The sequence below is a fragment of the Sceloporus undulatus genome, chromosome 3, assembly GCF_019175285.1.
Source record: "Sceloporus undulatus isolate JIND9_A2432 ecotype Alabama chromosome 3, SceUnd_v1.1, whole genome shotgun sequence".
Taxonomy (NCBI): Eukaryota; Metazoa; Chordata; class Lepidosauria; order Squamata; family Phrynosomatidae; genus Sceloporus; species Sceloporus undulatus.
Genome location: NC_056524.1, coordinates 106,361,096 through 106,387,687, shown reverse-complemented (window position 1 = coordinate 106,387,687; position 26,592 = coordinate 106,361,096). Strand labels below are relative to the sequence as shown.

At 40.4% G+C, this 26,592-nt stretch overlaps 1 protein-coding gene across 1 annotated transcript in view; it reads right to left on the bottom strand.

Moving 5' to 3' along the window:
- RASA3 (RAS p21 protein activator 3) overlaps positions 1-26,592 on the bottom strand; it is a 157,731-nt gene that overhangs the window by 55,098 nt on the left and 76,041 nt on the right. Inside the window, exons 4-5 of the mRNA XM_042459711.1 lie at positions 22,082-22,176; positions 5,448-5,524 (exon numbers count right to left, since the gene is read on the bottom strand). Coding sequence (XP_042315645.1) covers positions 5,448-5,524; positions 22,082-22,176 — 172 coding nt within the window. The remainder of the gene's footprint in view (positions 1-5,447; positions 5,525-22,081; positions 22,177-26,592) is intronic.

Genomic DNA, 26,592 nt, shown 5'->3' with positions numbered 1-26,592 from the left:
GTCTGGGATATTGTCTTGTTATTGAAAACAAAACTAAGAACTACGGCTACAAATTCCAGAACCTCCAGCAACATTTGGCTTGTCTAGAGAAACCGTTATGGAGAATCACTGTGGTACAGTGCTGAACCTATAGATTCAAATTTCCTCTGAGCCATGAAGTTCACTTGAGCCAGTCACTTTCCCAGCATGAGCAACTCTGAAGAGCTCTTTTCTAATCTGACCTTGTGAGGATAAAGCAGATGTACACCACTTTGATTTAATTGTAGGAAAGGTATAAATGTAATCAATGCGTACATTTTAAAAATGGTAGCTAAATGGAACTGGCGATAATCTATTAATTTAAATACACAATGCTGGGGGAGAAGAGGGCCTTTGTTCTATGTTTTTGCATATGCACCTGGCCTCATACATGTATTTTAACAATTTTTAATACATAAAATCAAAACGGTGACATAAATGGGTTAAAAAGTGGTTCTAAATGGCTGGACTGGAGTAGCTTTTTTGTTTTGTTTTTCATCATCAGCCAAGAACAGGGATGGTAGACAGATGAACTACATCTGTGTTTTTAGGGTAAACCTTCCATCACTGCTAATGCTTTCTCTCATAATCGCTGCAGATGTGATGCATGGGAATCTGTGGCATCTGCTAGAGGCCAGCACTGCCTCAGGGCTCAAACATCATCAGCTTAGTTATTTAGGCCAAAATGAATGCACTGATTTTGAGAGATTGAAGGGGGTGGGGGTGGGGGAATAAGATGACGTCTGCATTTCCTACTGCAAAAACAGAAATGTGGTGGGTTTTAAAAAATAACTTCCTTTCCTTAATGTTGAGTTAAATAAGCAATTGCATTATGCTAAAATATATTCAGTGCTGATCACTCATTTTTACAAAGGCTTTGTGAAAACTACCTCTTATCAATCTCAGTATCATACAGTGTCTCAAAACAAATAACAGCAACTATACAAGAGCTATGTGCTCTTGTACACTCATGTATATTAGGAACCTAAAAAGCTGCCTTATGCTGAGTCAAACCATACACCTACACTGACTAGTATCAGCACTTGGAGGTTTTGAGGTCCTTCTCCTTACTGAAGATGTCACAGGTTGAGTCTGTGTCCTTCTGCCTGAAAACATATACTTTACTCTGGATCTTACTCGTTTCCTGACTGGCTGCAGGCAGAAAAACCAGAGATCTTGGTATTAAAGATTTGGAAAATGGGCTAACATCCAAGATGGTAGAAGCCAGTGGTTCTAAATCTGTGATCCACAAACCCCCAGGGGGCTGCAGTGTCCTCACAGGGGGTTAAAGAAGGCTTATAGGCTCCTTAGCCCACATCCTTGCCACAGCAAAGGAGCCACATGACAGGAGCAAGGCAAAGGGTGGCTGGCTGGGACTGCACATTGCTGTTCAATCCCCTCCAGCTGCAAACTGACAGGAAAAAGAAGAAAAGTCTTCCCTCCCCTCTGGCAGATCATGTATCTGTTAATGGTTCAGTGTTCAGGTATTGTTGTTGTTGTTTAAATCTTCAGTTAAGTCTTAAGGGTCCATGGCGACATAAGATATTTAAAGGTGGTCCCTGTTGAAGCAAAAGTTAAGAACTGCTGGTAGATGTTATGGTAGCATACTTTCATCACAGTTCACTCTGGTGCTGGCTCAGATGCAGTACTCTTTGATAATCAGTGTTTTCTCCCTTTCCAAATGGTATTAGCATGTATGTCCATGTGTCCCGTGTGGATGATCGATAAACTAGGCTGTGTCATAATAACAAGCAAGTGGTAAATTGTTTGGCACACATGCATTACAATTTGTCAGGAGAACCACATGAGCATCTTCCCAAAGCTGTGGAGAAGAAAAAATATGTATGTCTTGATTTATACATATACACATCACTTTGTTTGTTAACATTCAATGGCTGAGGGTGTGATCTGTCCAAGAAATATATTGTTTCTGGTAAAAGCTTTGTCTTCGATGGCTCATTTTAAAATATATAATCATTTGATGCTGCAGACATTAAATTATGAATAGGCATGCATAAGCCAGCCCTACTTCCAACCCTTACTGGAAGCTTGCACGGAGGAAGCAGTTACAAAACCTTCTATGAACTAAACAGAAAACAAGCTCACTTATCTTAAGGGCATACCTGCTTTTGTACCATGTCAGTAGGTACAGGAAGGAGCGTACAACAGGAGAGAATATTGTGAGAAAATATTAATGCTAAACAGTCATATCATCTATTGGTACAACAATGATTGCAAAGAGCAGCAAGAGAGATTCGCTCAGAAAAGGGGAGATAGTGGTGAAGGGGAAAGAATGATCCTGAAGCATATTTTTCATCCCTTAATTGTCCTTCCCTACATTAGGAAGAGTGAAGCAAATGCCTCAGGTACCAGATTTTGGATGCCACAAAAGGCAGAAGACTTTTAGTTACTTAATTTGTGTTTGTTGTTGTATCTTTACTGACCAGAATGGGAACAAATACATGTTCCTTCTTGTATACCAGAAATAGTCGGCTGGGTTTGAGTATTAAGCATCTCAACTTGGGTGCATAGAGAGATCCACCTCATGCAACAATATGTCTTGGACTACTTCTGGTTAAGGAATTGGTGTCTGTATGAGTGGGTGTGTATCACTGTGAGTGGGTGCATATTTCTGTGTGTAGTGGTCTTTTCTTCTTCAAAACAAAACTAAAGGCATTTATTCAATATTAAACATTTCCCAAAATAATATTTTTGTGCAGGAAATGAAGGTTATTGTACCACTTATCATTGTCTAGCAGTAAAAGATGCCTTTGTTGGTTGAAAGGAAGCACTATAGAAATCTACAATATGTTGTATATGTATGGGAGAGAAAGAGAGCTTTTACCCAAACTTGTACTCTCAGATGTGTCACACCCAAAGTCCCATCATCTCAAACTACATCAGCAACTGCCAGACTGGCTGAAGGTTGGGAGTTGCTTTCCAACACATTTGGAAGATGCCAGGTTGGGGAACACTGCTGTGTGTGTGTATATATCCATATACTGCTGTGTTCTTGATTTTATTGGATCAACTCTTTGTTCTTGCTTGCTTGCTTGCTTATCTGCCGGGAGCTTGACAGATTTTCACACCCACTCTAAATAGTGAAGGGACTATTGAACTACTTCATAGGCCATTCACAGCAGGAACAGGAGAGCTCAAATCAGCTGAAGATCAAAGAAAAGGACGGAAAGGCCCTCAGCAGGAAAAGGAAGCTGCACTGGATTCTCATCTGCAGATTTTACTCCTGACATTTTATAACCTTTTTGAACTAAAAAAATGAGTTGCTTGAAATTTTCTGTCATTTTAAAGAGCTCACCGGTAAAGAATTCAGTATATCTAGGAGGCCCACCTCAGACATCCTCCCCTGTTCAGATAATACTTCATATTCCTGCTTAAAATAAACATTCGGCATAAAGGATATAGACACACATTGACACAAGCCTCACTGAAGTAAATGGCAGCTGCTCAGTGGAACAGCTGTATTCATGCACACTTCCTGTTCCTGTCAATGGGGTCTGACACACAAAGATCCCAGTGAAAGGCCCCCATTGCTTTCAGAGGCAAGAGTGCCACAAATATGAGTCTGAACAGAATCTTCAACTCATGTAGTAAATTCCTACTAGAAACAACAACAAAAAGAAGGCTTTACACTTGAGAAGGAACTTGGACTGCATCCTCACAGCAGAAACAATCCAGTTTGAGTCTGCTTTAATTGCCATGGCTCAATGGTATGGGATCCTGGCATTTGTAATTTGTTGTGGCACTTCTCTCTCACAGAGAAGGCTAAATATCTCACAAAACCACAATTCCCAGAATTCTATAGCATTGAGCCACGGCAGTTAAAGTGGTGTCAAACTGGATTATTTCTGCAGTGCAGATACAGCCTATGTTGCTTCTATCTGCCATTTAGATAAATAAAAGCATAATTTTCAGAATTCTGTGTAAATGCTATAGTTTAGCTTTTCAGGATTTCATGTATGTGGGGGTTCTGCTGGGGAATGGACAGGTCTGCCCTGAGTAATCCCAGTTTGGGAGAAAGGCGGGATACAAATCCTTTAAATAAATAAGCAAGCAAGCAAGCAAGCTCTTGACCAAAAGTTTGAGACCCAGAATCCCCTATCCAACCTCTAACCACCTATTTTAGTGTACAGGACTATGGTATGACTACTGCATGTTCACCATAATAGTATGAATCAGGATAAATGGATAGACAGAAATGAGACACCCTGAGCCCTTGCCATTCAACAACAGAATGATATACAGATTAACATGCAAATCGCTTCCTCTCAAACAACAGTATATATACCCCACTCTCTTCCATGCCAGCATTCTCTAAAGACGCCAGCCACAGCTGCTGGCAAAGTGTCAGGAATAAATTCTTCTGGAACACAGATGCCCTCATAGCCCGAAAAACTCACAAAAAACTACTGATGCCGGCCGTGAACCTTCAACTTCACTTTGTATGAACACTTTTTGACCCCACACACATGGCTTCAAAAAAATAGTTCTCCATGCGTCAGAATGTACTGTTGTACATTCTGTGTACTGTTGTTAAGAGTCATGAAATCAGTTCCATAATTCTTTGTATCTCGACTGAAACTCTTTAAGAACTATATTCCAAGAATGGAGGCCTCTTGCCCATGGGCCAAATCAAGACTATAGAGGCTTCCAATTTGGCCTACAGAAAGTCAACAGAAGCATTTCCTCTAATCCCCACACATGCTTTGTTTCCATTCCCTTGGTACTATTGTCTGTCCTTTTCTTTGGATGCCTAAACTCTATTTCTAAATCCTCGATTGAAGTTTTAAGTTTCTGCAGTCCTAGAAATTTAGGGAGTTAAGGAATATTTCATGGGAGCAGGAAATAATTATTTCTTGGATAGTAAATGCCCTCCATCTCCACCCCCTCCACCACTTAGCTGCATCCCTGCAGGTAGGGGAATGGTAATTGGGGAAAATCTCACTGTTATCTCTGTCCCAGTCAGTGACTGAAAATAACATGAGGCTTCTTCTTGGTCACCAAGTCAAAGGACTCAGCCAGCACTTGTAAGAGTTATCCTTCCAAGCAGTGGCAAAATGCATTTTGGTTTCCTCTTGATGTGTCCATTGGACTAGCATGTCTTGCCAAGGGGGATCCTCATCGCTGATCCAAGAGCCATCATTTGTGCACTGCTTGAAAAAGTGTGCAACACATGAAATAAGCTGGCCTGTACTAGGATGAGTTCCTCCAAGGTTGAAATTCAATTTCTCTCTCTCTCAAAAGTTGAAAAGGGCATTGAAGAAAGGAAGGGGCCTGAAGACAAGAGGGAGAGGTTTTACATTCACACACACACACACACACACACACACACACACACACACACAACCACTGTAAGAACAGTGTAAGCAAACATTGTCAAGTTGCAGATATACATCCATGCAGTGCCTTACCTTGTAGCAAGCTTATGGCAAATTACACCAGTGTCTGTTATGACTTCACTCAGCCTCAACTCTAAATGGACCTTACCCTGAAATACAGAATGGTAAATCACAATATAAATTTACATATAATTGAAGTAAATCTTAAATGGGTTGTCACAATTTTAAAAAATCTAAGATGCAGACAGTTTAAGACATTGTTTAACCAATGGTCTCCCCATACAAATCATATAAGAATTGTTAAGCCTCTAAGCAATGAAGAAGCAGCCCATCTGATAAACTAAACAATATTTCTGTCATTTGACTGTAATAACAATAGTAACTGCAGTAGATATTCATGGTAAAGCCAAACAAGTTAAAATTATTTCATTTCAACCTTTTAAATTAAATGTCCACTATTTCAAAATAAGGACCTGAATAGATGCACAGCATCTATGATTCTAAATAATAGAATCCGACAGTAGTCTGGAAGAGAAATGGAAGGAATGATTCATTCCCTGGTTGAAAAACTAGTCTTCCCAGAATTGGGAAACCCCTTTGGGAAGAATAATACACTGGTGAAAATTCTGAACAATTTTCTCATGGTCCTGAACTCCCTGAAGTGTCATGCAGGAATTATACTTTGGAAGAAATTACTGTACATGGGAGGTTTCCACAAAAAATCTTTTCTATGCAGAAAATAGTTTAAATACAGGAAGAATACTGCAGAAGAACATTCATTTCCTCTAGCAATGGGGACAAAAATATTCATTTTCATATGCGAGAATGAAGTATCTGAGAAAGACACAATCAGTTCAGTTTTTACTGGAATTACTGAAGACTGAATTCCTTAAGCACCATTAATTATCACAGAGTAGGCACTTGGTACCTGCTGGGGTTTGGTTCCAGCTCTATCCCTTGCGGATACCAAATCCATGGATGCTCAAGTCCCATTATATAAAATGGTGTAGTAAAATTGTGTCCTTTATATAATATGGCAAAATCAAGATTTGCTTTTCGGATATTTATTTCTTTTTACTGTTTTCAAGCTGTGTGAATCTATGTGTGAAGGGATGCAGAGTCCATGGATATGGAGAGCCAACAGTGCCTATATTGTGCAGAAGAGCTGTGAAACTAACTTTCCCGAGACCACCAAGTGAGAGTACATGGCTAAGGCAGAAGGTGAAGTAGGGTTCCTCTGGCTTACAGCTTGATTCTCTTTACACAGCTGATACTTTAAGCACCACACTTTAGAGAAGAGCTGGGTAATGTGTGGTCCCTCAGGTGTCACTGGACTACAACTCGCATTAGCCTTAGCCGGTATAGCCACTGATTGAGAATACAGTCCAAACAACACCAGGAGGGTGGCGAATGACAGTGAAAGAGAAAACAGAGAGATTCTACAAAATTCCCCATCACACCTTCTAAAATAGGTCTACTATATAAGCAGTAGGTGGCATAAAAGCCATAAACTAAAGGTACCAAATCACATCTAAAGGCACCAGGTCAGCCCTGGTTAGTACTTGGGTGGGAGACTGACAATGAATACCAGGTGCTGTAGGCTATATTTCAGAGGAAGGAACTGGCAAAAACACATCTGAGTATTCCTTTCTTAAGAAAACCCTAAGAAATGCAAGGGGTCACTGTAAGTCTGGTGAACAGCTGCAAGCCCATGATATCATATAATTCTTCCTGAAATACTTAACTGCAGAACTCAGGTGTGGGCTTATTTGAAAGGACATTTACCTCAGAAATAATCTTGGGTGAGTTGTGCACTAAATGATGCTCCTAGGTAATTGCACACTGCTACTAATGTCAGTTATGCCCTCAGGATTAACACAAGGGACCATTCAATCATTTCCCCATGGGGGCTCTAGTTAAGAGCTGCCTCCAGAGTACAGTACTGGAGGGGGGGAATATGTCAAAGCATTCACCCCCAAAGAACAACAATCTGCTCTGCAAATGCATTTAAATCAGGGGCTTCATCCACAATGCAGAAATAATCATGGTGTCAAACCATTTTATTTAGGCATTGTAGATGCAGCCAGGGTAATTCAAAATAATAATAATAATAATAATAATAATAATAATAATAATAATAATAATAGTTGTTGTTGTTGTTGTTGTTGTTATCCTGCCCTTTCTCCAAAACTGGGACTCGGGTTGGCTAATTATTGTTTCATCTCATAGGCACGATTTCTATCATACCCAGAGTTAAATAGTCAGCAGCTAGTACTGCACAATATGGAACTATATATGCTTAAAGACAAAAAATGGGGGATGAAAGTAACAAGAACTAAAACTAATCTTATCCAAGGAAGAATGGGTTTATTTGTTTGAAAAAGTGCAAGAAAACTAAGCAAGATTTTTTTAATACATGGAAATAAATGTATGAAATCAAAATCAAAGGCAGTAGATTGAATTCTGCTCACTGGATGTTCTCACTGGTGGAAGGGAATGTAAATGTGTCCCTCTTGGAACATCTGCACCGGAAGGAGAGCCATGTGGGAGGTAACATGAGGTGTTGCAAAAGAGGGGGGGGGGGGAAATCTGCTAAAATGCCTCCTCTCTCCACTTCTGACTGGTGACTTTAGCAAAACAAAGACCCCTCTGTGAACAGAAGTAACTCCTCTGTTTGCAAGAGAACAAGTCTGTGTCTGTGCCAGAAGCTCATAACAATATAACATTTAAACATATTTTAAGCATGACGTTTAAAAAAAAAATCCTGAAGAGAAAGATAGGTGCCCTTGGAAATGAATGTCATTAGCTGCCCCAGCAAGAATCAGAAACCCACATTAATAGCCTTCCACTGGACTCATCCTTTTTCCAAATTACTGACAGACTGCATTGTATGGAGGGAGGAAAAACTGGGAACGAGACAGGAAACAAATTATAGTTAGTCTCTCTTGTAGTTATGCACCCAGGCCCAGAGCTCTTCCTCGTGACTACATTCTGTGATACAACTAGCCCAAACTGTGAGGTTAGGGCAATACTGTGCTGCTGACTCTTATGATATTATGGTAGGAAGGGCAGGGAAATCTTCAGCCTGCTGCATACCCCAATCGAGTCCAAGGCCTTTCTTCCTCAGACCTACCCATTGCTGGTCCCTACAATGCAGCCTCTGGTGCTTTCAATGGGAGCTGTTGTCCCAAGGCCTTCAAGTGGCATGTCTGAATATTTCTAACCGTTTTGTGGTGCAAGTTAGGGGAAGGCGAAGCATGCTTGAGACTAAGCACTTGACATGCACTCAGAAATACAGAAGGGCTTTTGCTATGAATACAAGTATTTGTTCATTTATGCAGATCATGAACTAGATTCAGCCTCCTGCCGAATTTGTCCTGCACAGTGAGACTACATCAGTTTTTGGACAACAACATGCAGAATTCCCCAACCAGCATGGTGATGCTGGATGAGGGATTGGAGGAGTAGGGGTCCAAAGTAGTAGTCCCACAAAGTCATTTTGCCAAGCTCTGGTTCTATATAATGGGTTTAATTTCAGGAAAAACCAAAGATTATGGATAATCAAGGCTGATGCAGGCCTATTTTGAGTACTGTACCAAGTGCAATCCACAAAAGCTGTGGTGGCTGCTGGGTATGTGTCTTGAAGATACAGAGACGCCATTTTCCTCTACAGTGCTCAAGGGACTACTTTGCTGTATATCAAAGGACTGAGGCCAGACTGGTGGTGAGTCATAAACCTGGCTGTGTGAGATTCCTGCAAGAACAAGTTCTGTGAAATCTGAGAAAACATGCATGACTAGGGAGAAAAAAGTACTGAAGTTAAAAGCAGTGGCATGAAAACGTCACATGAACTAGCTGAATGGAGAGAACATAGGTTCTTAGAATGAATGGGTTGACAAAAAGAATGGGGTAATTGGGTGACAGAGTGAAATGAAATACAGTTATATGAGGGAAATGGAGTGTTTGAATGTATGGATGTGTTTGAATTGGGTGTGTGTATGTTTTTGATCTTCCCCACTTTTGCCTCTTGTTGGATCTTGGCAAAATATAAATTAGGGAATGATATATGCAGGCTGAAAGAAGATTTGCCAACCCAGCTTAGAGCATGTTGTCATTGTCCCTGGAACAAGCTGCTGTGAGATTTTTTTTCTTCTGTAGAAGACAACCCATCAACATGCTCTGGATGTATTTTTGGATTACAATAAATTTCTACTTTCTAAGCTTTACATTTAGAGATTTCCTTCTCCTTTTTGAAAAAGAGGTTTTTATGGCTATTATGTTTTGATGCTGCTTTTCCACCAATGCTATTCTTCCTTGTTGCTCAGGTGAGTTTAAATATAGGCACTATATGTGAAAATGAGATTTTACAATGGCGCACTCAAATTCCTCATCTCTTCTGTTCAGCAGTTAACTGTTCAGCAGTTAAGGATCTGTTCAGTGTGGAGCACAATTTCAATCAAAAGTCTCTTGGCACCAGCAAAGATTGGTATAGTATCTGTAACTTCATGCATGTCTCAGACAGAAAAAAAAAGGTGACAAGCAGCTGCTGCAATAGCAAGTGGATTAAATATGAAAATACCACAACTTTGTTTGTGAATCAAGCTGTTCAAATGTGCTCTCCAAAGCAGAACTCTTGTATTATAAAATCTGTGGATGAACATCTCTTGAGCTCCTACAGATATAATAGCACTAGACAGATATTTTGAGACTCTTTCTCTAACTCACCCGCTATATCATAAATCTACACAATTTGTAACTTGAAAGCAGCTCAGTCCACCAAGCTGTGCCCCATAATGCATAATGCCTACCATTGAATTATTGTGGCCCCATAATGTTGTTGTGTAGTAGAAGTCATGATTCTCCTCTAGTGAATATTTTGGCTAGGGATGCAGGGATTTAGGAATCCAACACCATTTTAAATGCTGCATGATTTTCACCCCTAAACTGAAGATATCAATAGGAGTTCAATTTATATCTTATAAAGATCATGGTTTCCTCTGTACAGGCAATTTATATTGCTACAGTATAGCACTTTTGTTTTGTTTTCACAAAAAACTAAAATTCCAGAAAACAAATCTTGCTATTCATCACTTTATATAAGGGGCTCCACTTTACTACGTATGTAATAGGATTTGAGCATCCATGGATTTCAGTGTCCATGGTGGGTCCTGAAACCAAATCTGAGCAAATACCTAAAGCCCACAGAACTAATTTGGATCACAAAAGCATTTACCTTGCTGCCAATTGCTCCACAGGGCTTCACACAGGAGTTACTGTTGAGCTCAATAGATTGTGCCAAGCACTGAACCCCAACTTATTGTTTATCCTTCAACTGCACCATGTTTGGCATGAATAAGGGGCTGTGCAATCTGGCCTTTGCGGGGTGAAAAAAGGAGCCTCAAAAAGTGGGTCCTTTTTGCACCCTGCAAAGGGTGCAATAAGTGCAGCGTTGCGGCTTTACAGCACTCCTTTGGCACTGCATTGTACAGACACAGAGCCAACGGAGTGCTGTGATGCCGTGCACCATGTGGAGTGGTGGGTGGTGCCACACTGCCCTGGGGGCGGAGTCAGGGTGTGCATCATCTGGATGCTATGCCCTGACTCCGCCCTCAAGCTGGCCTTTAAAGTCGGTCTGCACAGGACCAAAATCACTAAGAAGGGGAGCAAGCACATTTTGGCTCTGCTTCGCTGAGGTTTTACTCTGAAAGGCAGTTGTGTGTGTGCGTATGTATATTAAAATGATCATAAAGATCAATGCCTTAGCAACATGGATGCTATGCCCTACCATTTCACAGATTATTGAAGCATTGAAACTATGGCGGGTTATAGACTGCTGCTTTGAGGCGGTCTGCCGCCGCCGCTTGCTCCATAAGGGAGCCGTCGCAGCCACACCGCGCGGCTCCCTTACGGAGCAAAAAAGAAGCTCCAAAATGAAGCTTCTTCTTGCGGCGCCCTAATGACATTGCGAGGCGCCAGGGGCGCATTCGCGACATCATTAGCGCCGCGACACGTTCGGACGCACAGCGTCCGATACGTAAAGATGGCACCGCCTGTATGAACAGGGCGCCGCCATCTTGTACGTATTCTATACGTACTAGGGTTAGGGGGGTGCGGAAGCACCGCCCCTTCCTAACCCTAGTATGTATAGAATACGTACTAAATGGTGGTCTGTAACCCGCCACTATTAAACTGATGATAGCATATTGCAGGATAGTGATGCTTTCCCTGTGTATCATTAAGCAAAAGAACAGGTGCCCTCTTGATGGTTCTTTTGACAAGTGAAGGACATGGCTAATGGAGAATAAATGAACAGAGCCCCCAATCAGGTGAAGAGACTTTCATGATGTGTAATTGTGGAGAGAGCAGGAGGGCTTAGAAAGCATGAAAATGGGTTAGTTATTTTCATCTGTGAAATACAGGAGATCCTAGGATAGTAAGCAATATCTCCTTTTTATTGTTTGCTTTGTTGAATAATGCTTCCTTAGCCACTGAAATTATAGAATATATTGAGGTCGTTGGTTTTTTTCTTTCAGATTATGGTTCACACATCCATTTGTCTAGAAGCAAATGGGTAGAAAGGTTCAGCTTACTAGTACTGTGGCTGCTGCCACAATGCAGAATTAATGCCGATTAACACCCCTATATCTGCCATGGCTCAGTGTTGTGGAATCCTGGGATTTGTAGCTTTCACTCCACGAAAAGGAAGCCACTGATTGTAAATGAATACATAAGTAAGTATTGCTCCACTACTGCATAGATTCTTATGGAATGTTACAACAAACTCATTGTAACAATGTTCTAAATCCTCTTGGTTATTCACAAATAGAGAACTGCTAAATGAGCTGTTGAAGGTAAACCAAGATTTATGCAAACCCTATTCATTCCACAGGTCTGTTGCTGTTGTTGTGTGCCTTCAAACTGTTTCTGGTTTATGGCGACCCTAAGGCAACCGTATCATAGGATTTTCTTGGCAAGATTTGTTCAGAAGAGGTTTGCCATTGCCTTCCCCTGAGATTGAGAGAGTGTGGCTTGTCCAAGTCACCCAGTGAGTTTCCATGGCCAAGAAGGGATTTGAACCCTGGCCTCCACAGTCATAGTCCAACACTCAAACCACTATGCCACACTGCCTCTCAGTTAGGCCTAGCATTGCATTTAGACCAATAGTTTTACGTTTGGGACTTTGAATTTTTATTGTATAAATCTATACTGTACCTTATACTGCTATACTATGTCAATACTTCTCTTTGTAATGCCTGCAATTGCTCCCATCAACTATTATTCTTTTTCTCGTTGATCAGCCAATGAAACTTGCATTATTTTTGTTTTTCTCATTTGAACTACATTGATGAATTAAAGATTTTAAAAATCTAATGCAAATATATATAAATGCATGTATGCAATTGAGTTGCACAGCTGTCCCATATTCTGGAGCTAACTAGACCTTGGACTTGGAAAAAAAAGATTATTGGCTGGGGAGAGAATTACCTAAAACATCCATGTTAAAATACTGCTGTAGGAATGGAACGCAACACAGGGTTAGAAGGAGATGCAAAACAAGGCTAGGCAGGCAAGCAAATTTGACAGAATACTCTCCACTAAGCAACCCCCAGTGAGCCGGCAAACCAGATTCCCTAAATGGTTCTCATGTGGGGCTCAGTGTAGCTCCTTCTTCTTGGTTATGTGCCTTTAGAACCAGCACGGTGTAATGGTTTGAGCAATGGACTACAGCCCTGGAGTCAAGGGTTCAATTTTCCACTCAGCCATGGAAACCCACTGGGATCTTGGGTGAGTCACATATTCTCAGCCCCCAAAACAGGGTTGCCTTAGGGTCGCCATAAGTCATAAATTACTTAAAGGCACACAACAACAACAACAACAACAACAACAACATGCTTTCCCACCATGTGAGCCAAGACACCAACAAAGGCCTTTAATCCTCTCCCGCACAGTTTGAATGAGTAAGCATTGGCAGTACCTTCTATATTATTTAATTAGTAATCGGTACCATTTATTTACCTCTTGGCTCCTGCATGTGAATCAATGGCAGCAGGTGGGTGCGATGGGGTAGGGCAACTCTAATAAAACCGCACCGGGGAGCAGAAGGCAATCAGTGAGTGCTGCCCATATTGCTAGCCACCTAATTACCTGACGTAAAATATAGCCTTCACTTTACAAAATAGGACTGTAGAGCTTCAGGATGTAGATGATAGTATTGTTATTGACGAGAGAACTATTACAGTTTGAAAAGAAAACCGGACAGGTTTGCTTCCTGGGTGGTGGTGGAGGAGGACAAACTGCTGAGCGTGAGGCAGGTCAAGGGCAAGCCTGAGAGCAGCAAGAATATGTTTCTTTGTTCCCCAGAACAGCAAGGATCATTTATAGAGCTCATGAAGTCTCACCTGACTGCTCTGGGATTACTGGTGCATGGCATTTCCTGAGCTGGTGTTGCCATCTCTCTTTGGCTAAAGCCAAGTGGGGCACACAACCTAAATGGCCACCTGCCAGCACTCAGGTCACCAGTTCATGACCTGAAGCTGTGGGCTGGATTCCTGATGAGAACTATCAAACAGCTTCCTAACACAACTGGCAGCTAATATAAATTTCTCCACAGTTGCTCTGGTTGAAGAGTTTCCACAAAGGATAAAAAAGAATACATTCGTCTGTTGCATCAAATGTCTACAGCAGTGTCCCCAACCAAACAAACAAGGTTAAAAGGTTTTAGCGGAGTGTTGTAATTAGGCTCAGTGTTAGGTTTTAGCATTTCAGACTTTCTTAACCTCACTGCAGATTTAACATAAACTGTTTTACCTCTGAACAGTTATGCAGGAATCACTAATGTATCTTGCAAAAACTTAAACAATTCAGAAGATGTGAAAACTATTGTTTGTTAGATTAGTTGGTCACACCCTTTTTGTTTCCTGGGTGGAGGAGCAGATTAGCTGGAAATAGCTTTTTTCACTTTCACATGGTGTGTGGTTACAATTCAACACCCTTATCTCGCAAATGATTAACTATGTTCAAATAAGCTCTCTGTGGGCTGCATGCAAATTATGTCAAGCAAGCTTTACTACCACAACTAGTAAACAATAGTGACTTTTAAAACAACTTTTTATGCTGTCTAAAATAAAGACTACAGTCAGCCGTCTGTATCTATGGATGTTTTATCCACGGATTCAAGTATCCATAGTTTAATATTTTAAAAATGCATACATTTCAAAAACATTCATTTTGCCATTTTATATAAGGGACATCTTTTTACAGTCGACCCTTCTTATACACTGATTTTTTATACACGGATTTAAGCATAAACGGTTTGAAAATGTTCCAAAAAAGTATAAATTTACCTTGATGTTCCATTTTTTATTAGGGACACCATTTTGCTATGTCATTATACTTAATGGGACTTGAGCATACACGGATTTTGTTATACACGGGGGATCTTGGAACCAAACCCCAGCGTATAACAAGGGTCCACTGAACTAAGCCATTGTGTTTAATGGGATGTGAGCATCCACGGATTTTGTTATCCATGGGGGGGGGGTGTCTTGGACCCCCAGTGGATACCAAGGGTCCACTGTATTTTGAACAGGATCTGGGAGGGGCGGGGGGGGGGTGTCCCATATAGTGGCCATAATCTTCACAGATGCATGCAAATTATGTCGCGCAAGCTTTACTACCACAACTATCAAACAATAGTGACATTAAAAAAACCTTTTTATGCTGTCTAAAATACTAACTATAGATCGGGGGGGGGGGGTTCCCATGAATATAGCCTTCACTCATTCTCAGTACTTCATACACAAATTATGAGAGTAAACTTCACTTAAATCAGAGATGTAAAATGTAAACAATGTAATATAAATGTGCGCATTTTAATGTCCACATATGAAAGTTACAAAACATAGTTTAGAACAGAAAGCTGTCTGGGAAAATCACAAAAGCAGCAGTTAAAGAAAAGAAGGAAAAGAGTTCGCTGAAAACAATACTAAATCCTTATGGCTGTTCCTATCATCATGGATTTCAAGCAGCCCTGGCGGTGCAATGGTTAAATGCTGGTACTGCACCCACAAAGGTGTGAATTCGATCTCAGGACTCCAAGGCTGACTCACTTTCGATCCTTTCGTAGATCAGTAAAATGAGTTCCCAGCTTGTTGGGGGCAATTGATTTACACATTGACAACTGCTTAGAGAGTGCTGAGTTCACTGATAAGTGGTATAGAAATGTAAATGCAAATGCTATTGCTATTTGGAAATCTGTTGATTACCTTCAGGAATTGCAGTGTTGCTATGAACAAGTGAGTACAACTGCCCAGCACATACATCCAAAGTATCATGGAGCTACTTCCAATTCTCTTGTCCTGCCAGGCCACATCTGACATGCAGTAATGGCACCAGACCACTGATCCCAAGGTAGACTATGCTGAATCCTCCTTTCAACAACCATCCTCAGTTGTGTTCCTCCCTTGTGGCTCTATGTTTGCTTTTCCTGGGATGAGTATGCGCCTTGGGGAAGAAGAGAGTGAAGATGCTTCCAGAAGAAACCAGAAAGGACATCCCTGGGAACCAATGTCCTGGATATGATCTTGCATGCCCAACAGTGGAAGGCAGAATTCAGCTGATTCCCGTGAAGCACCTCCATGTGCTGCACTCTGCCAGAAGCACTGCAGCAAATGCAGAAAACTGAGTAGACTAGCCTCTGAACTGTGTAAAATACCATCCTGCTTTCCCATTGTTTTTAATACTGTTTTTTAAAGTCTATTTCTCCTTCTTTCCACTGTATATGCAGAAAGTTGGTAGAAACCAATTTACAACTGTGGGTTTCACAGGGTCTCCACAGTGGGAGGGGAAGGACTATGTGGAGTTCACTGGAGATAGCAATTCTCCTTGGAAAAATAATAATTCCATAACAGAATATAGAGTTCAGAAGGTTGTTTAGAATCTGCATTTCTCATCAACAGTAAATCCATCTGGTCTCCACCATGTCATACATCCAATTGCTATTCTATTTATAACTATGAGTTCAGTGAGGCAAATGTAGAACTAATGTGTATCTGGGGATTTTAAAAATCTTATGTTGCTTGCCAGGGAGATCCCAGAGCAAGAGAAGGAGCACAGGGTATGGGTGCAGCAGCGAATTACGGCTGGGGCTGGAACTGGAATAAGTGATGGTTGAGTGTGGAATAAATGGAAAACTTGTATCAACCCTCTTTTTGACATACCAAAGAAATCACTTTCTGATTCAACTTTCTGTTCATATGTTGAAATATGTTTCCACAACTTATAGGAGGGCATTTTGGAGAAATCTCACCACCAGAGTATGGATTAAATACCCCTACCTCCCCAGTTCTTCCAAGTATGCCTTGGAGCTTTTTCAGTGGAGAAGATGCCATTGTAATAACATTTTGTCTGGGTCTTCATATACTTTGACCTTCTGGGAAAACATTTCTGGAATTTGTTAGTAATGCTGTCGCCCCTCACCTGATTTTGCCAGGGACTTGGTTCACATTTGTTTCAACTACCTGCAACCAGTGCTGACAGTGTATAGCCAATTCAGACATCTAAGTTCCTAGAAGTGTTTACAGATTTTGTAAATACCGATTGCTTTGGTATATATATCAAATTCTCATAATGGTGGGAATAAGGTTCATTTTTCTGAGGAGGACAAAAAAACAAAACAAAAACAAGGCCACACACACACACACACACTGTAGTATTTCATTGACCGTGTTCTTCCTTTAACAGCTCTTCACCAGTAACAGAAAGTGCAATTTTCCATTTTGATGAGATGCTGGCTCACTCTATATGCATAAGAATAGTCCCCATGTGGTACACACCTCTTTTTATTTATTGAAACTACACTCTCTGTTGTCCAACAGTCCAAGTTCTCTTGACAATTTACAAAACACAGAAAGAACCACAACATACAAAAACAAAAGATAATGTAATCCATTTCCTTGAAACACTTATCACTGAGCTCCAAATGTGGTATTAAGAAGTTGGCTTTTACAAAGCAAAAACTGAGGAAGCAATAAACAGTCATGAAATAGTGCTGTGTTTATAATTAGCATTTAAACGCCTTGTCTCTAATTAACTAGACATTTTCACAAACACTTGCTAGAAAACACAAGAGTTCAAATTATAAATAACCAGCAGTCTCATAAAAGGTACCATTAGACAAACAACTCCAGCAACATGTCAAAAGTACAACATGTCAAAAGAACCCACAAGGGCCATATGAATATTAGCTCACTTCCCATGATGAAGGGAAATTTTCATTTCTCACATGAAGGAACTCTAGTGCTTCAGTGCTTGTGTCTTTCTATGTGTGTTTCTTTAAAAACTTCTGCTGTTCATTTAGCTAAGGCCAAGAGAAATATCATTCCCTGTGCATTATACACCTCAAGAGCATAGACATTTAATAATTAGTCATTCATTTATATAGCACAATGAAGTGTAAATAGCAGGATGCATAGTTACATAAACAACAAGCTCCAATCTAAATTTCAATAGCAGTAGAAACAAATATAAAGGTTGAAGCACTTTTAGCACTTTGTTGTTGTTAATTGCCCTCAAGGTGACCCCAATTCATGGCGAACTGCAAATGAGAAATCTACAAGCTCCCCTATCCTCCACTGTTCTGCTTAGGTCCTGTAAATTCATACCCGTGTTCTCCCTAATTGAGTCTATCCATCAAGAACATGGTTTTCCTCTCTTTCTACTTCCCTCCATCTTTCCAAGCATTAATATGTTTTCTAATGAGCCGTGCCTTCCCTTGATGTGGCCAATGTATGACAGCCTTGGTTTGATCATCTTGGCTTCCAGGGTGATTTCAAGATCAATCTGTTAAAGGACCCATCTCTTTGTCTTTTCGGCTGTCCACAGAATCCTCAGCACTCTTTTCCAGCACCACACCTCAAATGACTTGATTTTCTTCTTATCCGCTTTCTTCACTATCCAGCTCTTGCATCTGTATATAGTAATGGGGAACACAGTAGTCTGGATGATTCTAATTTCAGTGATCAGTAAGAACTGAAACAACATGCCTCCTGTTTGGTTTGTAACATCTTGCGTGATGAAGAACCTTGCGACAAGTATATTGTACATTTCAGTTGGCCAATAAAGGTATCACTGATAGATTTTTGTATTTGTTAAATGGCCAACACAGCTACCCCTGCATGGTTTTAGTAATCAGTTGTACCTCTTTATTCTTTAGGATCTTTTCTATTTCTTTCATAGCTGCCCTTCCCATTCCTAGTGTTCTTCTGATTTTTTGACTGCAGTCTCCATTCTGATCGATGATTGATTCAAGGTACGGGAACTCTTTTATTATTTTGATTTCCTTTGATTCACTGTCTAGGTTGAATGTACTTAAGTCCTCCATGGTCATTATTTTTGTTTTTTCAATGTTCAGCATTGAGCTTGCCTTTGCATTTTCTTCTTTGGCCTTCTTTAATATTTGCTCCAAATCTGTGGTGCTTTCTGCTACTAGTATGGTGTCATCTGCATATGTTAAATTGTTGATGTTTCTTCCTCCTATCTTCATTCCTCCTTCAGAGTCTAAACCTGCACATCATATGGCATTTTCTGCATACAAGTTGAACAAATAGGGTGATAGAATGCAGCCTTGCCGGGCCCCTTTGCCAATTGGAATTTAGACAATTTAACAATATTTCTTAGTATTTCTCTGATCTTTAAGCTTGGAATTTTATATTTGTGATGCATTTACCCCACAAATTGAGGACAAGAACAGATGGGCAGACTTGGTAAATGTCTGGAGCACTGGAACTTATATGTGCATCATTTTTATCTTTATCTTCTCTGCACTGACCAAGAGACTCCAGGGACAGCTCAGACAATCCTGTCCCATTCTCCTCCCATTGCTTTCTGTGCCATCACAGCTGTCTGCATGGGCATCCCACTGGTCACCTTGCATGTTCACTGCTGCCTTAGGTTGCTTGCTTCTGAGTTCAGAATGAGGCACCTAGTTTTGGGCACCTCATTCTGAATTCAGTCCCAGTGAGACGCCCATGCAGGCAGCCACCATGGCACTGAAACAGAAGGCTCTGGGTCTTCCTGGGAGATCTGAAGAAAAAAGGTAAGTTGTTTTTCTCCGTGTTAACCCTGTTATGCCCTGGCTCTGGTATGGGACATGTATGGTTCTGGAAATGTAAGGTTCCCTTCCTTCTGACAAAAAAGTTAGAAGCTGAAGCTGACTTCAACTGTAACTTGAGGAAGGAAGTCTAGAAAATCAAAAGTGTGTCACATTAATCCTTTAATAGGAAGGAGATGAATAGAACAAAATGTTTGATCAAGAGAAACAAATCTGTTGAGTAACATAAAGGACGGGATGTATGAAATACCCACACCCAGAAAGGAGAGATTCATCAAATAAGACACATGTTGAGTTCTGATTTAATGGGAAAATCATTAGTGCAGTTTAAATTCAAGTACTGATTCAAACCAGGATACGAAACCCAACTAGAGCAGTCCCACTGAATCAGTGGAACATAGTATAAGTATGAATTCCCAAGTTCCCACTGCTTTAATGGTTCTACTCTAGTTGAGACTAATAACTGGATGTAGGCCATAGTTTGATCCTGGTTTATTTTCTGTAATGATAGTTCAAACAAATCACAGCTTCCTGAGCTCAGATATCCCAGGGAACTGTGGTTTGTTTTAATTTGAAAGCAGGTTTTCAGATCTAAATCTGATCTCCTCATGGAGGCATAAAAGTGGTGTCTACCTCATTCTTATAGCTCAACATAAGACAGTAAGTCAGTTATTGACCTGGAGGCCCATCAAAAAGATAGGAATGTCCAAGGAAGTAGCAACTCAGTTACAGTCCAATGAAGGGATTTCCTATCTGGTTTCAGAATCTGCTTTTTAAAAAACCTAATAAAAATGAGGAGAGGAGCATTAAAGAGATCTTTATCCTTCCCAAATTAAAATTAAGAAGATTGGAAAGATGACCAAAGAGGGCTGGATGCCTTGATTTAAATGTCATTTTCAACTTTGTATCTCGTAATCTCAAAACTAAAAATCCTAACTTCAACAGTGTCTGGTTGCCAATATCCAGGATGGGAAAAGCAGCTCCAGCATACTGATGCAGGTCCATTTGTAAGTCTCTGATGAAAAAACAGGGCTTGTCTGCATGGACCAAAAGACCAGTTTCCTCTCCATTCTGGCATCATCCTGTTCAGACAACAAATGCCCCAAAGCTATGTTTCCAGAATATCCCTATGCCAATACCCAGAAAATAAATTTACAACATAGGACAAAAATTCTCTCTTATCATGAGTACAATTCTCAGTAATAATCTGGAAAATAAAATTTCACAGGCATCTAAAGTTAACAATTTATCACGTTTAACTGTCAAGCATACATATGCTATTAAAAACTGCATCACCTCCTGGTCAGTTTCTTTTAAAATGTGCTGAATTGTTTACTTTTAAAACAAGGGTGAAGGAAGTGTCCTCTGTATCTCTATGCAGTGTGTGGATTTGGGGAGGACAGCATCATGTTTTGGGGTGGGATGATTTGTTTTAGATCAAAGGGGAGATAGGCTGAAGGGAAGGCTTTCTTTAATAAGCAAGGGACTTGCTGCTGAAGTCCACATTGAAGGTGAAGCAAATTTCTATAAACAATCAGTTTCAGGAAAGGAAACAGTTGATCCAGCAGGGGCTTTACTTTAAAAAAAATAAACAAATTTGTTGAGGGAACAGAAAAACATCACAGATATTATTAAATATCAACAGTGGCTAGCCTTTGTGGCTAGCCACTTCTGCATCTTTAACACCCTGGGACTATCAGTCACCAGCAACCACAAGAGTTCCCTGAGTGTACAAATAAATATCTTTATGTTAAATGAAAAATTCCAGTGTCAATCAATTTTGATAGTTTATCAATTTTAATGCAATTTCTTTAAAAGGTTGTTGCATTTGTATGCATAGCCACATATAAATGTATCTGTTTGCCTGATATATTTTATCTGTGCTCCCTGCATGGGAGTGTGACAACAAAAGCCTAAATATGTATGTCTGCATCCTTGATGGCCAGTTAAAAAATAATAGTAATGCAGAGTGGCCAGTGTCATGTAGCCAAAAATAATTCGAGGAATCTTGCCATTTTACACCCATGTGTAAATGCTTAATCTGAATTTGCTGCAGATAGCCTTGATGTTACTTTTAATAGTATAGACAAACCCCAGGGTTGCAACAAAGGAATTCCACTATTACACAGTATTCCTCCAATAACTTTGCTTTTAGGCCGTAGTCAGTAAAATATATACAAGCAAGCAAACCTCTCCATGTGTGCACATAAATTCATTATTGTCCTACCTAACAATGAATGTCCTTTTGCAGGCAACAGCAGCTATATAATAAAAGCAAACACATAATGTTATCTGAGATCTGTAGTATCTCCTCTTCTCATGTGGAAAGAAATACAGGAGTTTTTAATTAAATCAATATCAGATTAAAATATGATGGTTGCAACACGAATAGCTTTATAAAATTAACTTACTGGCACCAGTCTATATAAGCAGTAGTATTATGCAGAGATTTCTTGAAACATTCTCTGTGCAATCACCTTTAGTTACAGTAATATTTTCAGAGAGAAAAAGAATAGAAGCATATAGCTATTGCCTTTTAATTGTGATTACCAACACTATGCAGCCCTCAATGGAGTAATCAAAAAGACCATCTCACCTGTACTTCTGAATCAGCATCAACATGTTGCAGCTGAAACCAGGTGTCTCTGTTATGGTACTTCTGCAAATCTTCCTTCAGTATTGCTACTTTTCCTGAAAGCACATCAAATTAAAAACATCATGCATTTTTATATATGTACAATCCATTTGTATATACAAAACAATAATTACCATACAAAATTAGAGAGGGATTGGCACCTTTTTAAGGCAGGGACCAACACCTCCTTTGTATCCAGTGACTACTGGTTCTTTCTTTCTCAGAAACTCAGCAAACCAGTGGCTTTAAACCAACCCTGGTCCACAGACCATCACTTTGAGTAGCACTGTTCTACAGGGTGAGACAGAAGAACTGAGACACAGACAGGTTCCCTCATGTCTCTATATGCAGTGCTGTATATCATTCCTTTAGGTTGCAAAGTTCTTTTAACTTATGGAAATTATTTAACTACACTCATTTATAGTATTTATGATGCTAACCTGATTTCCATTCTTAGTATGTATGACTTCCAGTCATCTATGCTATGACTATGTACATGGCAGCATATATCATTCATATTACCACATTTAAAAATGTGTTGTAAACATATTTCAAATGGGAGACTTTAAAGGTAAACTCACTGTATGTGTGTGTGTACATGTGCCTTCAAGTTGCCTGTCAACTAATGGTGAGGCAAGGAATACTAGAGGTCATTTTGCCAGTTCCTTCTCCTGAAATATAGTCTACAGCACCTGGTATTCATTAGCAGTCTCCCATTCAAGTACTAATCAGGACTGACTCTGCTTAGCTTCCAAGGTCAGATGGGATCTGGTGCCTTTATGATATTTTTGGTCTGATCAATTTTCTCCATCTTTAGTAGTAGCTGCAGATCTGACTTCTCCACTTTAAGATTCAGAGAACATTGGAAGCTCCTAATCAGCTCAAGAGTGGTCTTACTAGTCAGAATGTCTCCACGTCTCTCGTAACAAAGGCCTTTGTATATTGGTTGCTGAGCAAACAAATAAAAGGATGTAGTCACATTCATGGTGGGATTGTCCCAGACTGGCCACTGTTTGAACAGAATGCTGGACTAGTTTCTTGGTCTGATCCAGAACTGGCTGGTCCTAAATTCACCTGTTCTTACCCTTCTCATCCCTTCTTTATTGTTCATGTTTTACCAGAAGCTGACCACTCTGGGGCTCTCTAGCACTTGCTTTGTTGCTTGCTTCAATGGTAAGCCTAGGGTCAATGTGTGAATAGGCCTGTGGCCTGTCAAATCTAAGGTGGCTTGGAAACGGCAAAGGAGAATGTGGAAGCAAACAGCCAGTCAGATGAAGCAGGGCATAAATTCAAAGGCAAACATCAACATGGCCGGCCAGACAGAGTGTAGTGTGGCACTGAGCAAAGTGGGACCCAAAAGATTCACCTCAATCCAAGTCAACAAGAACATTTGTTTTTCTGGTGATTTGGAGGTGGTACTGTGGAGTCCAACTGCTTGCAAAATACTGGTGATCACTGCTATAGATATTTTCTTTAAAAAAAATTCTCATAGAGGAAAGGCACCATCTTGCAATTAAACATCACAAATTCCCAAGTCAAGATTATTTAGTGTTAATTACAGTTTAGCCACCTGCAAGTTTATGTATGCAAATACACCATGCATAATCTTTTAAATTATCATGCACATTGTAAATTACTAGGTAGGGAAGGAAAGTGGTGGCAGGGTTAAAAAAAAAAAGATTAGAACTGACTCAGCCTGAAAAAAAAATGTTTAACTATGCCTAAGAAATGCCAAATGCACATTGAAAGCTGGTGTTTCAAGCACTGGGAGCATTAATTGGCCCAGTAGAATATATTGCCTTTCTCTTTCTTTTCCTCTTCCTTTCACTGGAGGAAGACATGTGCAACACTTGATCTGTTACAACTCATCTACAGAGCAATAAATGCTTCACTCTTTAGCAATTTCTCACAGGTTGCCAATGTGAGCACAGAACTGAAGTCAACAAAAAAATCTTACCGAGTGATAAGTTTATGGCTTATTATGTTGGCAGGGACTGCATTCATTTGATAAGAAAGTTAACTGGTATAGTTGACATAAGATAACATTTTCACCATGAAACCAAATGAAACATTAGATCTCACTCAGAAGAAGCAGGACATTTAAATCTCATCCCTCTGACTTCCCTGCTTTTTTTTTTTAAACAATGGTCTGAGTATAACATCTTTCCCCCCTTGAAAATAAATGTTGACAGGGTTTCACAAGGGTCCTCCCCACCCCCATACATTAGGCACTGTTTCAGCTCCATGTGGGTCCTTGTATATATTAGATTCGGAGAAGATTACATAGAACTCCACAAGCACATAGATGCCTTTACAGAAATGATGTTGGAAGTGCTGCCAGCATCAACTTGCAAGGAGTCACACATGGGCAGCAATGCTGGGGCAGGGCCAATAGTGCAACATAAGAACTGGGGCAGGGGTCTCCTTGTTTTTAGGGATCTGGGAAGGTTGACTAGTTGCTCTCCATCAATATTCTACACTCGTGCAAATATAGTTTCTTGGCTTCTTCCCTTGGGTTCTCTGCCTCTACTCTGGCACCCTTCAAGTTAAATGGCACTTCTGGAACATCATGGGATGCAAGATTGCAGCAAGATAGAAAGAATGAAGGAATTCAGCTGGGTACTGTACTTTGCACCAGGGGAGGTGTTCTTATATCCACAGAAGGCTCTGGATATAGCCCATTAACAGAGCACAATCCAGAAACTACCAACTGGAGAGAGGAAGCTGAACAAATTGGGATGCAGTATGTTTTTATATTTTAGAATATGCTTGTTGCAAGCAGTATTTCAGTGAACCCAGATCCCAACACTAGGCCTCCTAGAAAATTGTGCTCAAAAAATTCTCATGCTTACATAGTGAGTATATGTTTCTAACATAAATGAAAGCTTTAACTTCATAGTCCCCCCCCCATTTAGTAAATTAGGCCAGAAATAATTGTGCATCTATCACATGAAGGATACCCAGAATAAGCATTCTTTTATTCCTTCAGAGAAGTGCTAAATGATCAGATGATGCAGCATGTTTCCTGTTTTTAACTAAAGATCACAGATGCTGAACTCTATTACATGCTTGCTGAGGGTTCAGTTATTAAGCTATTCTTTAGGTCTTGCCTGGGGTTATTTTTGAGGCCCCTACTTAACACATCTAAATATTATATCCAGTTTCTCTTGGATATCTGAGCATATTTTTTTAAAAAATGAATATTCAAAATATTCTCAGCAGTTTCCCAGCAGACAATGGATCATTAATTAAATAGACACCCTGAGACCTTGCCATTCAACAACAGAACAATACATAGATTAACATGTAAATTGCTTCCTCTCATACATATACTCCAATCTCTTCCATGCCAGCATTCTCTAAAGATGCCAGCCACAGCAGCTGGCAAAATGTCAGGAATAAATTCTTCTAGAACATAGCCTCATAACCTGAAAAACCCACAAAAACTATCATATTGGAAACACAATCACAGAGCCTCACTCATTACAAAATTAAAGAAATCTTTGGCAGTAATTCTGTACATGCAACCAATAAACTAGGTGGGTCTTTCTTCTGAGAAGATGTGTTATGGGATAGTACCGTTTATGGTTTGGAACCTAACTAGGCTTTTGCTAAGGGAAGGCTCCATCTGTTCATGGCAGGATAGACACCCAATGGATAGTCACACTGTCAGATAAAGAGAAATAATTCCCCTTTGCTGAATCCCCTCTCTCATTAGATCATCTACCACTGTTTTAAAGAGTCCATCAGCCTTCCACAGCCCATCTACCAGGTGGGGTGGGAAAACAAGGAGAAAAAAGAAATCACTGAAAATTGCCACCTACCCTTTCGTTTCTGGGAGAACTCAGTTCAAGGAACATTTTGTCAACACTCCCCCACCCATAATTATGATATAATTTTGATGGGAGTTGAGAGGCTGTAAAAGTCAATTGTTAGTGTCAGCTCAGTTCAGGCATTCTGGGGCTGGGTTGGGGATGCAGCAGCCACACACCGCGCCCCAACCCAAAAAGGAGCTTCTTTTCCCAGTGCTACAGGGATGCCATATAAGCCGTGGGGCGCCCTGATGACCCGCCTCATGTGCAGCACAGTTTAGGCACTGCGCATAAGTGGTGTCATCATGGCGCGTGTCGTCTGTACAGGTGCATGCCAAGATAGTGCCCGGGGTGCGCAGTAGGGTTTCTGAGCATGTAAACACTCAGCCCTCCGTGCAACCTTAGTTTGGGCCCAGGCTGGCACAAAGTGCCAGTCTATCCAGGCCCTCTGTTTCCAAGTTTAACAAACTTCCCAATTTCCAGGTGTTTAAATAATGTGGGGGTTCCGCCCAGAGTTCTCCACTGGCAGCATGTGCTAAAAGGTGAGAACATGCTTGTTCTTGCTTCCTCACATGTAGTAACTAACCTCAAATTTAAATGCTAAGAAGCCCCTATTAGTGTGTGTGTGTGTGTGTGTGCATGCGTGCACGCACATGTGCA